Here is an 18382-nt window from a genome sequence, read left to right on the forward strand (position 1 = left end):
CGCTGAGGCGACCTGCAAGTCGTGTTGCCCCTGTGTGAATGGGGTCTAAGCGATCATTTTTCTGATCGCTGTATTAGTGTCACTGGTGACGCTAGTTAGGGACGTAAATATTTAGGTTCGCCGTCAGCGTTTTATAGCGACAGGGACCCCCATATACTACCTAATAAATGTTTTAACCCCTTAATTGCCCCCTGGTTAACCCTTTCACCACTGATCCCTGTATAACCGTTACAGTTGACGCTGGTTAGTTCGTTTATTTTTTATAGTGTCAGGGCACCCGCCGTTTATTACCGAATAAAGGTTTAGCCCCCTGATCGCCCGGCGGTGAGGCAGCGTCAGATTAGCGCCAGTACCGCTAACACCCACGCACGCACCGTACACCTCCCTTAGTGGTATAGTATCTGAACGGATCAATATCTGATCCGATCAGATCTATACTAGCGTCCCCAGCAGTTTAGGGTTCCCAAAAACGCAGTGTTAGCGGGATCAGCCCAGATACCTGCTAGCACCTGCGTTTTGTCCCTCCGCCCGGCCCAGCCCAGCCCACCCAAGTGCAGTATCGATCGATCACTGTCACTTACAAAACACTAAACGCATAACTGCAGCATTCACAGAGTCAGGCCTGATCCCTGCGATCGCTAACAGTTTTTTTGGTAGCGTTTTGGTGAACTGGCAAGCACCAGCCCCAGGCAGCGTCTGGTTAGTGCCAGTACCGCTAACACCCATGCACGCAGCATACACCTCCCTTAGTGGTATAGTATCTGAACGGATCAATATCTGATCCGATCAGATCTATACTAGCATCCCCAGCAGTTTAGGGTTCCCAAAAACGCAGTGTTAGCGGGATCAGCCCAGATACCTGCTAGCACCTGCGTTTTGCCCCTCCACCCGGCCCAGCCCAGCCCACCCAAGTGCAGTATCGATCAATCACTGTCACTTACAAAACACTAAACGCATAACTGCAGCGTTCGCAGAGTCAGGCCTGATCCCTGCGATCAGTAACAGTTTTTTTGGTAGCGTTTTGGTGAACTGGCAAGCACCAGCGCCCTAGTACACCCCGGTCGTAGTCAAACCAGCACTGCAGTAACACTTGGTGACGTGGCGAGTCCCATAAGTGCAGTTCAAGCTGGTGAGGTGGCAAGCACAAGTAGTGTCCCGCTGCCACCAAGAAGACAAACACAGGCCCGTCGTGCCCATAGTGCCCTTCCTGCTGCATTCGCCAATCCTAATTGGGAACCCACCACCTCTGCAGCGCCCGTACTTCCCCCATTCACATCCCCAACCAAATGCAGTCGGCTGCATGAGAGGCATTTTCTTTATGTCCTCCCGAGTACCCCTACCCAACGAACCCCCCCAAAAAAGATGTCGTGTCTGCAGCAAGCGCGGATATAAGCGTGACACCCGCTATTATTGTCCCTCCTGTCCTGACAATCCTGGTCTTTGCATTGGTGAATGTTTTGAACGCTACCATTCACTAGTTGAGTATTAGCGTAGGGTACAGCATTCCACAGACTATGCACACTTTCACAGGGTCTCCCAAGATGCCATCGCATTTTGAGAGACCCAAACCTGGAACCGGTTACAGTTATAAAAGTTACAGTTACAAAAAAAAGTGTAAAAAAAAAAAAAAACACAAACAAAAATATAAAATAAAAAAAAATAGTTGTCGTTTTATTGTTCTCTCTCTCTCTATTCTCTCTCTATTGTTCTGCTCTTTTTTACTGTATTCTATTCTGCAATGTTTTATTGTTATTATGTTTTATCTTGTTTGCTTTTCAGGTATGCAATTTTTTATTTGTCTTCAGGTACGCCATTCACGACTTTGAGCGGTTATACCAGAATGATGCCTGCAGGTTTAGGTATCATCTTGGTATCATTCTTTTCAGCCAGCGGTCGGCTTTCATGTAAAAGCAATCCTAGTGGCTAATTAGCCTCTAGACTGCTTTTACAAGCAGTGGGAGGGAATGCCCCCCCACCGTCTTCCGTGTTTTTCTCTGGCTCTCCTCAACAGGGAACCTGAGAATGCAGCCGGTGATTCAGCCAGCTGACCATAGAGCTGATCAGAGACCAGAGTGGCTCCAAACATCTCTATGGCCTAAGAAACTGGAAGCTACAAGCATTTTATGACACCGATCTTGGTGTGGTCAGATGCTTTGAGGGCAGAGGAAAAATCTAGGGTCTAATAGACCCCAATTTTTTCAAAAAAGAGTGCCTGTCACTACCTATTGCTATCATAGGGGATATTTACATTCCCTGAGATAACAATAAAAATGATTTAAAAAAAATGAAAGGAACAGTTTAAAAATAAAATAAAAAAGCAAAAAAAAATAATAAAAAAAAAAAAAAGCACCCCTGTCCCCCCTACTCTCGCGCTAAGGCGAACGCAAGCGTCGGTCTGGCGTCAAATGTAAACAGCAATTGCACCATGCATGTGAGGTATCACCGCGAAGGTCAGATCGAGGGCAGTAATTTAGCAGTAGACCTCCTCTGTAAATCTAAAGTGGTAACCTGTAAAGGCTTTTAAAGGCTTTTAAAAATGTATTTAGTTTGTCGCCACTGCACGTTTAAAGCATGTCATGTTTGGTATCCATGTACTCGGCCTAAGATCATCTTTTTTATTTCATCAAACATTTGGGCAATATAGTGTGTTTTAGTGCATTAAAATTTAAAAAAGTGTGTTTTTTCCCCAAAAAATGCGTTTGAAAAATCGCTGCGCAAATACTGTGTGAAAAAAAAAAATGAAACACACACCATTTTAATCTGTAGGGCATTTGCTTTAAAAAAATATATAATGTGTGGGGGTTCAAAGTAATTTTCTTGCAAAAAAAAATATTTTTTTCATGTAATCAAAAAGTGTCAGAAAGGGCTTTGTCTTCAAGTGGTTAGAAGAGTGGGTGATGTGTGACATAAGCTTCTAAATGTTGTGCATAAAATGCCAGGACAGTTCAAACCTCCCCCAAATGACCCCATTTTGGAAAGTAGACACCCCAAGCTATTTGCTGAGAGGCATGTCGAGTCCATGGAACATTTTATATTGTGACACACGTTGCGGGAAAGAGACAATTTTTTTTTTGCACAAAGTTGTCACTAAATGATATATTGCTCAAACATGCCATGGGAATATGTGAAATTACACCCCAAAATACATTCTGTTGCTTCTCCTGAGTTCGGGGATACCACATGTGTGAGACTTTTTGGGAGCCTAGCTGCGTACGGGACCCCGAAAACCAAGCACCGCCTTCAGGCTTTCTAAGGGCGTAAATTTTTGATTTCACTCTTCACTGCCTATCACAGTTTCAGAGGCCATGGAATGCCCAGGTGGCAAAAAACCCCCCCAAATGACCCCATTTTGGAAAGTAGACACCCCAAGCTATTTGCTGAGCGGTATAGTGAGTATTTTGCAGACCTCACTTTTTGTCACAAAGATTTGAAAATTGAAAAAAGAAAAAAAAAAATGTTTTTTCTTGTCTTTCTTCATTTTCAAAAACAAATGAGAGCTGCAAAATACTCACCATGCCTCTCAGCAAATAGCTTGGGGTGTCTACTTTCCAAAATTGGGTCATTTGGGGGGGGGGGGGGTTGTGCCACCTGGGCATTCCATGGCCTCCGAAACTGTGATAGGCAGTGAAGAGTGAAATCAAAAATTTACACCCTTAGAAATCCTGAAGGCGGTGATTGGTTTTCGGGGCCCCGTACGCGGCTAGGCTCCTAAAAAGTCCCAAACATGTGGTATCCCCATACTCAGGAGAAGCAGCTAAATGTATTTTGGGGTGCAATTCCACATATGCCCATGGCCTGTGTGAGCAATATATCATTTAGTGACAACTTTGTGCAAAAAAAAATAAATAAATAAATTTGTCACTTTCCCGCAACTTGTGTCAAAATATAAAATATTCCATGGACTCAACATGCCTCTAAGCAAATAGCTTGGGGTGTCTACTTTCCAAAATGGGGTCATTTGGGGGGGGGGGGGGTTATGCCATCTGGGCATTTTATGGCCTTCAAAACTGTGATAGGTAGTGAGGACTAAAATCAAAAATTTACGCCCTTAGAAATCCTGAAGGCAGTGATTGGTTTTCGGGGCCCCATACGCGGCTAGGCTCCTAAAAAGTCCCACACATGTGGTATCCCCGTACTCAGGAGAAGCAGCTGAATGTATTTTGGGGTGCAATTCCACATAGGCCCATGGCCTGTGTGAGCAATATATCATTTAGTGACAACTTTTTGTAATTTTTTTTTTTTTTGTCATTATTCAATCACTTGGGACAAAAAAAATGAATATTCAATGGGCTCAACATGCCTCTCAGCAATTTTCTTGGGGTGTCTACTTTCCAAAATGGGGTCACTTGTGGGGGTTTTGTACTGCCCTGCCATTTTAGCACCTCAAGAAACGACATAGGCAGTCATAAATTAAAGGCTGTGTAAATTCCAGAAAATGTACCCTAGTTTGTAGGCGCTATAACTTTTGCGCAAATCAATAAATATACACTTATTGACATTTTTTTTACCAAAGACATGTGGCCGAATACATTTTGGCCTAAATGTATGACTAAAATTGAGTTTATTGGATTTTTTTTAGAACAAAAAGTAGAAAATATCATTTTTTTTCAAAATTTTCGGTCTTTTTCCGTGTATAGCGCAAAAAATAAAAACGGCAGAGGTGATCAAATACCATCAAAAGAAAGCTCTATTTGTGGGAAGAAAAGGACGCAAATTTCGTTTGGGTACAGCATTGCATGACCACGCAATTAGCAGTTAAAACGACGCAGTGCCAAATTGTAAAAAGTGCTCTGGTCAGGAAGGGGGTAAATCCTTCCGGGCCTGAAGTGGTTAAGGACTAGAACAATTTTATGTTTTCAGTTTCTTCATGTGTTCCTTTTGGGGGAGATTTCCCCTCACTTCCTATCCTTGGAAGTAGAGCCAACAGGCATAGAACATGAAAGGAAATCTGCCCAAAGATGACACAGACAGGAGCACTCAGGAGGGTGGGCTGTCTAGTAGGGGGAATATGATAGGATGTACTGTACTTGGTACTCTCTCCAGGCTGAGTGGAAGTCTTGCAGGGTGCACCTATTACGTCCCCAGTGGCCAATGTCTTCCAGTGAACAACACTGACATTCCCAGGTTGGAAAATGGTAGAATGGATATATTGTGTTTTATAAATGAATCTCACTTCCTATAATCATTTATTATATCATTGGAATAATATCTGCTGACCTTCACTGTGAAAACAGTCAAAAACAATGAGAACTCCTGTAAAATCATACAAATCCCATAACCCATAAAGAAATTGGAAAAATATGTTGTTTGATCACTGCAAACTACATTTAATTTTACCAAACGCTCAATTAAAATCCAATCAGATCAGACTTTTACATTTCATAGGTGAAAAATCCAAAGGGGGTTGTACATCTTTACACGGGGCATCCCAACTGTAGATATGGGGGCAGGGGCGTACCAAGCGGTTGGCGAGACCGGTGCCCGCCAGGGGCGCAGGCCAAAGGGGGGGGCGCCAATTGGCAGTGTTCTTCACTTCAGCACAGGCACAGCAGCGGTGGGCTGGTGGCTCCGAGCACTGCTGCTTGCTGCTGGGCTAGTGGGCTGGCCCAGTGGCATACTAAGTGGGGAGGCGGGCCACCCTGGGTGCCACAAACTAGGGGGTGTCAGGCCAGCGCCCCCCCTCCGCTACTGAAGAGGCAGTTTTGAGCAGCGGCACGGAGTGCAGACACGGTGACAGGCAGCGGCAGCTAACACACACAGCCGCACCCGAGTGACACCCGTCGGCACACCCGGGACCCGACCGCAATGATCCCCATCTCTCGTGGCCGTGCCACGGCTCTGATAAGTGTCGGCTGTCTCACACAGCCAAGCAGAGTGAAGCCGCCTCCCCCTCCTCCGTTATGTCTACACGTGCTGACTGTGCATGTCCCACGCTGATCATCTGAGCCGAGGTACATTATGGGTCTAAAGGGGGGGTCTGCAGTGTAGGGGGGGTCTGTATTGTAGGAGAGGGTCTGTACTGTAGGAGGGGGTGTCTGTGCTGTAGGGGGGGGTCTTTACTGTAGGGGAGGTCTGTATTGTGCCACCTCCCAGGTCAAAGATCAGGACGTTGCGTTCACCTCGGCTTCCTTTATCCAAACCATAAGCAATGGCAGCAGCTGTGGGCTCATTAACTATTCTCAGCACATTTAAACCAGCGATGACTCTGGCATCTTTAGTGGCTTGGCGCCGGGAGTCATTGAAATAGGCTGGCACGGTGATCACAGCATTTCTCACAGGATGACCCAGGTATACCTTAGCGGTTTCCTTCATCTTCAACAAGACCATAGAGGAGATTTCCACAGGTGCAAAGGTCTTCTCTTCTCCTTTGTATTCAACTTTCACATTGGGCTTCCCACAGTCACTCACCACCTGGAATGGCCAGTGCTTCATATCAGACTGCACCATGGGGTCATCAAACTTCCTGCCTATCAGTCTCTTGGCATCAAAGACCGCGTTCTGCGGATTCATGGCCACCTGGTTCTTGGCAGCATCTCCGATCAGTCTCTCTGTGTCGGTGAAGGCCACATAGCTCGGGGTGGTGCGGTTGCCCTGGTCATTGACGATGATCTCCACCTTGCCATGCTGGAAGACAACAACACAGGAATAGGTCGTGCCTAGATTAATGCCAATTGCAATGTCTTTGGGAGCCATCTTCTTGCTGGTGGATGGGTAGATCTCTACAGAATGTCTTCTCTGGGGTCAGTAGATGAAACCGGTTCTCCTTTGCTGTGTCAGAAGATACGTCTTCTGTGTGCTGTATCAGGAATGGAGTTGTATTCTCCTCTATGAGCTGAGCTCTGTCTTCTGTCTGGGAGTTTTACTATCTGCCTCTCTCTGTGCAGCTCAGCTCTATTTATACTCGCTGGGTCAGCTGTGAGAAAGTTCCTGACCAATCACAGACAATCTAGGCACACGCTTTTTGTCTCCCAGGGAACCAGCTGGAACCTTCCGGAGACTTCCTGGATGCATCAGCCAATCAGCACTGACCTGGGACAACGTCATACTCAGATGATTCAGGAATATTCAGGGACTCCTTAGGCTCTCACCAATTAGAGTTGGGTATGGTGACCTCAAAATGCCGGGTGGCATCATGAAGGTTCCAGAATGCCGGGTGGTATCACGAAGGTTCCAGAATACTGGGTGGTATCATGAAGGTTCCAGAATGCTGGGTAGTTTCACGAAGGTTCCAGAATACTGGGTGGTATCGTGAAGGTTCCAGAATACCAGGTGGTATCACAAAGGTTCCAGAATGCCGGGTGGTATCGCGAAGGTTCCAGAATGCCGGGTGGTATCATGAAGGTTCCAGAATGCCGGGTGGTATCACGAAGGTTCCAGAATACCGGGTGGTATCGTGAAGGTTCCAGAATGCCAGGTGGTATCGTGAAGGTTCCAGAATGCCAGGTGGTATCACGAAGGTTCCAGAATACCGGGTGGTATCGTGAAGGTTCCAGAATGCCAGGTGGTATCACAAAGGTTCCAGAATACCGGGTGGTATCGCGAAGGTTCCAGAATACCGGGTGGTATTACGAAGGTTCCAGAATGCCGGTGTTACATGGAAGAGCATCGCTGTGTCTTTCTATATAACTGTGCAAATAATAAAATTATGATGGACAGAACTCAACATGGAAGAACACTGTGTCCCCTCCGAGCAGTGTGCATGTGTATGCATGGATGGAATGAATGAATCAATGTTATTTATACAAAGTAACACATTAACCCTCCACCCCTTATATCTGTATATTACACCCTTTCCTATACTGTACTTTTCTGGTGTATATGGGTGTTTAACCATTTCAGGACTGGAAGGTGACTGGATATGATAAGCCCAATCACTGGGATCACTACAAGTGGGAAATTACAAACCATTGAATGACTTTAATTGTGTGAATTCTTCCTTCCTGATGAATACGGAGTCCCAATATTAACCCTTCCACTACTAAAGCGTCTCCCACTTCCCTAACAGCACACAGTGCTGCCTGCAAACATGTTTGGATCCTCCTGCACCCCAAAGTGGGAATCATAACACCTAGTAGATTTGATTTATTTATTTCAGGTACTTATATAGCGCCGTCAGTTTACGCAGCGCTTTACATATACATTGAACATTCACATCAGTCGCTGCCCTCAAGGAGCTTACAATCTAAGGTTCCTAACACACACATTCATACATACTAGGGACACTTTTGACAGTATCCGATTCACCTACCAGCATGTCTTTATAGTGCGGGAGGAAAACAGAGTACCCGGAGGAAACCCACACAGGCACAGGGAGAACATGCAAACTCCATGCAGATGGTGTTGTGGTCGGGATTCGAATCAGCAAACTTTTTTTTTTGCTGCTAGGTGAAAGTGCTAACCACTACACCACTGTCCACTGTGCTGACCTGTGCTGACTTTCATATCCAGGATTAGTGCTTCAAAAGTGACTGCTGCCCTGATAAATTATGTGTCATCATCTAGACATCCCTGCATACCACAGTGCTACCTATAGCCCCCCAACCCTATCATGTCATTACAGTTTAGCCAGACCTCCCCCATCCAGAAGAATCCTTTCCCATAGAAGAAACCAAATCTAAACTGCAGACTAAAAACCATCCAAATTGAAGACTAAAAATTTGTTTTATGCATGTACAACTGATGGACATTATAGACATTACCGCTGGGTGCCTGGGAGCCTGCACTTAGTTTGGGAGAGCAGGAGGCACTTATAAAATGCTATACTGGGCTGTCTTGTAGAAAGGCTCTTACCGGGTCTTATAGATATCTGCATACAGGGCTGTAAAGATATATAAGAAGGAGGGATTTCAGGCAGCATTGGATGTTTTTTTGTAATGTTTGGGCATGGCACATAGTTTGGAAGGGTTGTAGGAACTTTAAATCTGGCCTCACAATTAGTAACCACTACGGGAAATGGACTCCATTATTGGCTTAAAGCAGCTGGAATGTTGGTGGGTTTGCAGACGGTACTTTGCAGCCCATTGGGAGCCATTGCAGCTGGCACATTAGGAAGGGTAGAAGAAACTTTCTTTATAAAATGGTTAAAAACACAGACATTGGGAGAAAACCAATAGTGAGGAAAGGGGTAATATATCTGGGTGCCTAAATGCTGCCACCAGGGTGGACAAGGATAATACGAACATCCAGCAATGAGCTGCTGCTAGCCATGAAAGGGTCAAACATATACAGACATTGGAAGCCACCAGTCATTATAGGGTTAATAGTTCCCAGCCATCAGGAAACATCTCCATATACCTGCTTGGAGTTTGCATGTTCTCCCTGTGCCTGCGTGGGTTTCCTCCGGGTACTCCGGTTTCCTCCCACACTCCAAAGACATGCTGGTAGGTTAATTGGATCCTGTCTAAATTGTCCCTAGTATGTATGAATGTGAGTTAGGGACCTTAGATTGTAAGCCCCTTGAGGGTAGGGACTGATGGGAATGTACAATGTATATGTAAAGCGCTGCGTAAATTGACGGCGCTATATAAGTACCTGAAATAAATAAATAAAATAAATAAATAAATAGGTAAATCCTATCCAGCCAACACAGACCCACAGGAAATGAAAGGGTTAATCACATCCAGCCATTAGGGAGCGGTTAGCCATGAAAGGGTTAATAAAATCCACCTGGAAGGACATCAGTCATGAAAGGGTTAATGGTATTCAGCCTCTAAGGAGTTGATAGACATGGAAGGGTTAATCCTATACAGCCACTAAGGAGACATTTGTCATAAATTGGTGGACCCGTGTTCAGCCAATAAGGAGATGCTGATCATAAAGGGTTAATCATATGCAGACACCATAGAGCTGTTAGGTTAATCCTGTCTAGCCACCAGATAACCACAAGTCATGAAAAGGTTAACTGTATTATGCTTAATGGAGCTGCTGGTCATGTGAGTGTTAATGTTATCTGGCCACCAGGGAGCAATTAGTCAAGAAATGGTTAATTGTATTCAGCCACTAGGTAGCGGTTATAAATGGAAAGGGTTAATCCCTACCACCGGGGACCTGCAAGTCATGAAAGGGTTAACTCAGTCCAGACAGCAGAGATCTGTCCCCAACATTCCTGTACATTCAGGAATCATCTAAAGTTGATGACGTTTGTCTCAGGTCAGTGCTGATTGGCTAATGCTTCCAGGAAGTGTCTGGAAGGTTCCAGCTGCTTCCTAAGGACTGTGCGTGATTGGTCAGGAACTTTCTCACAGCTGAGCCAGCGAGTATAAATAGAGCTGAACTGCACAGAGAGAGGCAGATAGTAAAACTCCCAGAGAGAAGACAGAGCTCAGCTCATAGAGGAGAACACAACTCCGTTCCTGATACAGCACAGAGAAGACGTATCTTCTGACACAGCAGAGGAGAACCAACTTCATCTACTGACCCCAGAGAAGACATTCTATAGAAATCTACACATCCACCAGCAAGAAGATGGCTCCCAAAGACGTTGCAATTGGCATTGATCTGGGCACAACCTATTCCTGCGTTGGCGTCTTCCAGCATGGCAAGGTGGAGATCATCGCCAATGACCAGGGCAACCGCACCACCCCGAGCTATGTGGCCTTCACCGACACAGAGAGACTGATCGGAGATGCTGCCAAGAACCAGGTGGCCATGAACCCGCAGAACACGGTCTTTGATGCCAAGAGACTGATTGGCAGGAAGTTTGATGACCCTGTGGTGCAGTCTGACATGAAGCACTGGCCATTCCAGGTGGTGAGTGACTGTGGGAAGCCCAAAGTAAAGGTGGAATACAAAGGAGAAGAGAAGACCTTTGCACCTGAGGAAATTTCTTCCATGGTCTTGTTGAAGATGAAGGAAACAGCTGAGGCGTACCTGGGTCATCCTGTGAGAAATGCTGTGGTCACCGTGCCAGCCTATTTCAATGACTCCCAGCGCCAAGCCACTAAAGATGCCGGGGTCATCGCTGGTTTAAATGTACTGAGAATCATTAATGAGCCCACAGCTGCTGCCATTGCTTATGGCTTGGACAAAGGAAGCCGAGGTGAACGCAACATCCTGATTTTTGACCTGGGAGGTGGCACATTTGACATCTCCATCCTCACAATTGATGATGGGGTCTTTGAAGTGAAGGCTACAGCAGGTGATACACATCTGGGTGGAGAAGACTTTGACAACCGGATGGTGAACCACTTTGTGGAAGAATTCAAGCGCAAGCACAAGAAAGATATCAGCCAGAATAAGAGAGCTCTGAGGAGGCTCAGAACAGCCTGTGAGAGAGCCAAGCGCACCCTGTCCTCCAGCACTCAGGCCAGCATTGAGATTGACTCTCTGTATGAGGGCATTGACTTCTACACTTCCATCACCAGGGCTCGTTTTGAGGAACTCTGTTCAGACCTCTTCAGGGGAACCCTTGACCCTGTTGAAAAGGCCCTGAGAGATGCCAAGCTGGACAAGTCTCAGATTCATGACATTGTTCTGGTCGGAGGCTCTACACGTATTCCCAAGGTGCAGAAACTCCTTCAAGACTTCTTCAATGGGAAGGAGCTAAACAAGAGCATTAACCCTGATGAAGCTGTTGCCTATGGAGCTGCTGTACAGGCTGCCATCCTGACAGGTGACAAGTCTGAGAAGGTCCAGGATCTGCTCCTGCTGGATGTGGCCCCGCTCTCTCTTGGTCTAGAAACAGCCGGAGGAGTTATGACTGTACTCATCAAACGTAACACCACCATCCCCACCAAGCAGACACAGATCTTCAGCACCTACTCCGACAACCAGCCAGGTGTACTCATCCAGGTCTTTGAGGGTGAGAGAGCAATGACAAAGGACAACAACCTCCTGGGCAAGTTTGAACTGAGTGGCATTCCTCCAGCTCCACGCGGAGTGCCACAAATTGAAGTCACCTTTGACATTGATGCCAACGGAATCCTCAATGTGTCTGCTGTGGACAAAAGCTCAGGAAAGCAGAACAAAATCACCATCACCAATGACAAGGGCAGGTTGAGCAAAAAGGAAATAGAGAACATGGTGCAGGAGGCAGAAAGGTACAAGGCGGACGATGATGTCCAGAGGGAGAGGGTTGCTGCTAAAAACTCTCTGGAGGCCTATGTCTTCAATCTGAAGAGCACAGTGGAGAATGACAATATCAAGGACAAAATGAGTGCATCAGATAAGAAGGCCATTGTGGATAAGTGTAATGAGGTCCTGTCATGGCTGGACAAGAACCAGCTGGGTGAGAAAGAGGAGTATTTCCACCAGCAGAAGGAGCTGGAGAGGGTATGTAACCCTATCATCTCCAGATTGTACCAAGGGGCAGCAGGAGGAGGGATGCCAGGAGCCAGCTGCAGTACTCAGGCCAGACAGGGCTGCAACCCCGGACCCACCATTGAAGAAGTGGATTAAAGACTTCACAGTGTTAACTACAGAGGGACTTGTATGTGAATTTTCGGAATGGTCATCATTGCAGAGTTAGGGTAAGGACAGTATAACATTAAAAATATAAGGACTTGCATGTGATCATATTGGACTGAGCAGCACTGAAGAAAAGGACTAAATACAGTACTTTAAAAAGACATAAACAGTGGATAATGAGGGAGAGTGTACAGTGTTTTTTGCAGGTCATCAAACACGTCAAGCAAACTACATTTTACTATTTTAGGAAAAAGTTTTTTCTACTTCGATGTTTGTTGTACATATGGCAATTGATATTTTTTCCTAATAAATATTTTTCTTTTTTAATTTATTTGTGTTTTTGTTTTAATGTTAAATCTAAATATATTTTGCAATGTCTTCAGTATAATATTGGTAATTATCTTCATAGGAGATTAAAAAAAAAACAAAAAAACTTTTTTTTATTAGGCATGGAAATTGCATTAGAATCTTAATAGTATGGGGCAGGGGCGTTGCTAGGTGGCAAAAAGACCAGGGGCTTCAGCCCGAAGTCCAAGACCAGCACGGGGGGGGGGGGGGGGGGGGGGGCTTCTAGTGGTGCTGGGTTTTTTTGGTTGGGCAGAGGGTTTGTGTGGTTGTGTGGTGGTGGTGGGCTGGGGGGGGTACGGGTACGCTGACTTGCTGGTTGCTGCCTGGCTTACCAGTGCCCATCAATGCTGACCACTAAACTGACCTACCTACCTGACATACACTGACCTACCTGACAAACACACTGACCTACCTGACATACACACACTGACCTACCTACCTGACATACACTGACCTACCTGACCCACATACACTGACCTATCTGACATGCACTGACTTACATACACTGACCTACCTGACATACACTGACCTATATACACTGACCTACCTGACATACACTGACCTACATACACTGACCTACCTGACCCACACTGACCTTCCTGACCCACATACACTGACCTACCTGACATGCATTGACCTACCTGACATACACTGACCTACCTGACCCACACTGACCTACCTGACCCACATACACTGACCTATCTGACATGCACTGACCTACATACACTGACCTACCTGACATACACTGACCTATATACACTGACCTACCTGACATACACTGACCTACATACACTGACCTACCTGACCCACACTGACCTTCCTGACCCACATACACTGACCTACCTGACATGCACTGACCTACCTGACATTCACTGACCTACATACACTGACCTACCTGACCCACACTAACCTACCTGACATACACTGACCTACCTGACCCACACTGACCTACATACACTGACCTACCTAATACACACTGACCTACCTGACCCACACTGACCTACACTGACCTACCTGACACACACTGACCTACATACACTGACCTACCTGACATACAGTGACCTACATACACTGACCTACCTGATACACACTGACCTACCTGACCCACACTGACCTACCTGACATGCACTGACCTACACTGACCTACATACACTGACCTACCTGACCCACACTGACCTACATACACTGACCTACCTGACCCACACTGACCTACATACACTGACCTACCTGACCCACACTGACCTACATACACTGACCCACCCACACTGACCCACGCTGACCTACATACACTGACCCACACACACTGACCTACCTGACCCACACTGACCTACCTGACTCACACTGATCTACCTGACCCACACTGAGCTACCTGACCCACACTGACCTACCTGACATACACTGACCTACATACACTGACCTACCTGACATACACTGACCTACATACACTGACCTACCTGACATACACTGACCTACCTGACCCACACTGACCTACCTGATACACACTGACCTGCCTGACCCACACTGACCTACATACACTGACCTGGTACCTGACATACACACACTGACTGACCTACCTGACCAGAAGGAGACAGACTTCATGTGTCCAGGTCCTGCAGCAGTAGCTCAGCCGTGGTGCTGGTGTGTGAGGCAGCCAGAGGAGAGGAGGAGAGCCGCCCGCCCGAGCGCCGATCGATGTCGCACGGCGGCCAAATTGTAATTCCCGCCTTCTTCCTCTTCCAGTCACAGCGCGCTGGGAGAGGACTGATAGGTGGAGTGCCGGCTCTGGGAGGTGCTGGGGATGCTGCTCAGGGTGGCGGTGTCTTCTCTCCCTCCTGGGCTCTTCCCGGCTCCCCAGGTATCCCCATCCCTGCTGCTTTGCACTCCACGGCGCCACCGGAGGGACGCTCCAGTCCAGAAGTCCCATGAGCACTAGCCCCATGAGCAGGGCTGGCCCAAGACATTGTGCTGACTGGGACCAGGAATAAAATGCTGCCCCCCCCTCCTCCACAAACAAAACAAAACAAAAAAACAGCACGCCCACCAAAAGGCCCACACATCCATTATTTTATATCATGACAATTAAAACTAAAATTAAATTTATCAGGAAGTCAGATATTCATGCAACAGTGGTGGTGGGGTTCAGTCAGAGGCAGGGGTGGTGGGGGTGGGGTTCAGACAAAGGCAGATGTGGTGGTGGTGGTTGGTTTAGACACAGGCAGGGGTGGTGGGGGGGGTTGGACACAGGCAGGGGTGGTGGGGGGGTTGGACACAGGCAAGGGTAGAGGAGGAGGGTTAGACAGACACAGGCAGGGGTGGTGAGGGGGGTTAGACACAGGCAGGGGTGGTGGAGATAAGATCAATGGCGCTGACACTTACTTTCTCTCAGTGTCAGCCGCGCCTCCAGCGATCCCTCTTTTATCATGGGGTCTCAGTGAACAGCAGGAAGCTCCTCCCCTTCACGCTGTCAGCCATCAGCTGACTTTCTCTTGTCGTCCCGACATGTCAGCAGCAATAGGGGGGAGCCGCGGAAAGGATGGTCCGCTGTGCGGGTATAGCAGCGAGTGCTCTGCCATCACCTCTAAAAGCAGCGGCGCCGCCCAGGCCACCCTCACGGTGGGATAAGAAGCGGAGCAATCGGCGGGAGTTCCGCCACCGTCTTCTTAGGCATCAATGTACCGCCCCTCAGAATCTGCCGCGCGGGACCCATGGTAGGGCCGGCCCTGCCCATGAGCACTAGCCCCATAAGCACTAGCGCGGAGGAGGAGGAAATGCAATCCTCCTCCGCTTTGAATGCTGGGCAGTGTGGGCACAGTGGGCAGCGACGTCACTGGTTGCTAGCTGCTAGGCGGCTATAGCAACCAGTGACCAAGAGTAGAGTCAGGCGGGGGCAGAGCCGGAGCCAGCGCTACCACGGCTCAGTCCGCCCCTGTCCCCTGCATTCTAGGACCAGGACAAGAGACTCGGGGCTATTAGCCCCAGACTCGGGGCTGTAGCCCCAATAGCCACCCCCTGACAACGCCTCTGGTATGGGTCATTATAAGAACGGCCAACTGAGTTAAGAACACATTTTGTACTATTAGGCTATGCAAGGAGTAGGTCATTCTGTGCAGATAGTTTGCGGCATCTGTGCTAAATATCATCTAAATCTTTACTGATACTGGCTGTTTTATGTCCTGATAAGACCAGATAGATGGTTACAGAGAACAAAATAACAAGCTCTAGCCAACATGTCTCAAGGTGTCTGTGCAGAAATATGAATTTCACACACTTCACAGGAAAGTTCTCTGAAAGTTTTGTTATCCTTTTTGCCTCCCATGTTTTATTTATTTTTTGTTCAACCAGGGGGGTAACTAAAACCTTCAGGGCCCCAGTGCAAGAAACCATGAAGGGCTCCCCCTGACCCTCAGCCGGGGGCCCTTCACTCCGAGCCCGGTGGTGGAATGCCAATGCCCGGTTGCAAGTGCGACCCTTCTCCATTCCGTCATGGAGAAATTCGAGAACGGAAATGTCCTCCTGTGGAGAGTATCTTTTTGACACACACCAGGAGTTAAAGCACTCAGGGGAGGACTGACCATTCGGGCGTCAACCGAGGGCCCGCGGCCAGTAGGGGGCCCGTGAGAAGCTCCTAAGAGATGCTCGTCGGATCTAGGGGTATGCTGCTGGCAGTGCTGCAGCTGAGCCGTTATGCCGCTGTGGGGGGAGTGGGAGGCGGCGATCGGCAGCTCTATAGTGCTCACGGCATCTCCCTGGGGCTTGTACTTCTCCTTCAGAGTATATACAGTGGAGAGGGGAGGGGCCTCTGACCTGGGCAGCTACAAGTTTCACTCTTCAGTGTACAAGTGAGTTGCTCTGCTTGTACACTGTTGCCGACTGCTGCCTGGGTCAGAGGCCCCTCCCCTCTCCACTGTACAGAATCAGGAAGAGAACTACAAGCCCCAGTGAGATCCCTCGGTCCACAGGTACCATAGAGCTGCCAATCGCCGCCTCCCACCTCCCCCTGTGCTGGGGGTTGGAGGTGCACAGCCAGGTACAGGGGAACCTCTGGGGGGGGGTTAAGTCTGGGAACCCTGATGTATGGGGGAGGTTCCCTGGGGACCCTGATGTATGGGGGGCTCTCTGGGGACCCTGATGTATGGGGGGCTCTCTGGGGACCCTGATGTATGGGGGGGCTCTCTGGGGACCCTGATGTATGGGGGGCTCTCTGGGGACCCTGATGTATATGGGGGGCTCTCTGGGGACCCTGATGTATGGGGGGCTCTCTGGGGACCCTGATGTTTGGGGGGCTCTCTGGGGACTCTGATCTATGGGGGGGCTCTCTGGGGACCCTGATGTATGGGTGGGCTCTCTGGGGACCCTGATGTATGGGGGGCTCTCTGGGGACCCTGATGTATGGGGGGCTCTCTGGGGACCCTGATGTATGGGGGGCTCTCTGGGGATGTATGGGGGGCTCTCTGGGGACCCTGATGTATGGGGGGCTCTCTGGGGACCCTGATGTATGGGGGGGCTCTCTGGGGACCCTGATGTATGGGGGGCTCTCTGGGGACCCTGATGTATATGGGGGGCTCTCTGGGGACCCTGATGTATGGGGGGCTCTCTGGGGACCCTGATGTTTGGGGGGCTCTCTGGGGACTCTGATCTATGGGGGGGCTCTCTGTGGACCCTGATGTATGGGGGGCTCTCTGGGGACCCTGATGTATGGGGGGGCCCTCTGGGGACCCTGATGTAAGGGGGGGCTTTCTGGGGACCCAGATCTATGGGGGGGCTCTCTGGGACCCTGTTGTATGGGGGGCTCTCTGGGGACCCTGATGTATGGGGGTGCCTCTCTGGGGACCCTGATGTATTTGGGGGTCTCTGGGGACCCTGATGTATGGGGGGCTCTCTGGGGACCCTGATGTAAGGGGGGCTCTCTGGGACCCTGATGTATGGGGGGGGCTCTCTGGGGACCCTGATGTATGGGGGGGGGCTCTGGATGACCCTGATGTATGGGGGGCTCTCTGGGGACCCTGATGTATGGGGGGGCTCTCTGGGGACCCTGATGTATGGGGGGCTCTCTGCAGACCTTGATGTAAGGCGGGGCTCTCTGGGGACCCTGATGTATGGAGGGGGCTCTCTGGGGACCCTGGTGTATGGGGGGCTCTCTGGGGACCCTGATGTATGGGGGGGCTCTCTGGGGACCCTGATGTAAGGGAGGTGCTCTCTGGTGACCCTGATGTAATGGGGGGTCAGGGGCTCTCTGGGGACCCTGATGTAAGGAGGGGGCTCTCTGGGGACCGTGATGTAAGGAAGGGGCTCTCTGGGGACCCTGATGTAAAAGGAGGTTCTCTGGGGACAAGGTATTCCAGTGCCCAGGGAGAAGATGCCAAAATGAGCCCAGACCCCCCCCCCCCCCCCCCAATCGCAGAGCTCAGGGGTCGGAGCTAGTAGAAGCATTTGCAGCACACAAAAACACATGATGGTTGAAGAGTGCACCAGTATTACTATTTACATTTGTGGTTGGTTGGTCATCACAATGACCACAAAGCACACAGCCAATTAGATTGCTTTGATGACGGCTTGGTTCGCGGTCAATAATGAGTAACCTGGCTGCCCAGGGGTGATTTCTGAAGATTGTAAATGATGCTCTAGAACT

At 48.8% G+C, this 18382-nt stretch overlaps 2 protein-coding genes across 2 annotated transcripts; one reads left to right on the forward strand and one right to left on the reverse strand.

Annotated features, from left to right (window-relative positions):
- Positions 1 to 4895: 4895 nt before the first annotated feature.
- Positions 4896 to 6693, reverse strand: LOC141126515 (heat shock 70 kDa protein-like). Its single transcript, XM_073612453.1, has 2 exons — positions 6061 to 6693; positions 4896 to 4994 (listed from the first exon to the last, which is right to left on the reverse strand). The coding sequence occupies exons 1-2, from the start codon at positions 6691 to 6693 to the stop codon at positions 4896 to 4898; spliced, it is 732 nt and encodes a 243-aa protein (XP_073468554.1).
- Positions 6694 to 10206: 3513 nt separating this feature from the next.
- LOC141126793 (heat shock 70 kDa protein-like) lies at positions 10207 to 12712 on the forward strand. The gene has a single exon (XM_073612780.1). It carries the CDS (start codon positions 10465 to 10467, stop codon positions 12394 to 12396), a length of 1932 nt encoding a protein of 643 aa, XP_073468881.1. The 5' UTR covers positions 10207 to 10464; the 3' UTR covers positions 12397 to 12712.
- The last annotated feature ends 5670 nt before the right edge of the window (positions 12713 to 18382 follow it).

Source organism: Aquarana catesbeiana, linkage group LG02 (genome assembly GCF_042186555.1).
Source record: "Aquarana catesbeiana isolate 2022-GZ linkage group LG02, ASM4218655v1, whole genome shotgun sequence".
Taxonomy (NCBI): domain Eukaryota; kingdom Metazoa; phylum Chordata; class Amphibia; order Anura; family Ranidae; genus Aquarana; species Aquarana catesbeiana.

Excerpts from the sequence above, each read along its gene's own strand:
- LOC141126515 (XM_073612453.1), bottom strand. The coding sequence starts at position 6,693 with ATGGCTCCCAAAGACATTGCAATTGGCATTAATCTAGGCACGACCTAT. Across the intron at positions 4,995-6,060 it reads CAATACAGACCTCCCCTACA|ACAGCCCACCCTCCTGAGTG; the intron begins GTAAAGACCCCC and ends TCCCCCTACTAG.
- LOC141126793 (XM_073612780.1), top strand. The coding sequence starts at position 10,465 with ATGGCTCCCAAAGACGTTGCAATTGGCATTGATCTGGGCACAACCTAT.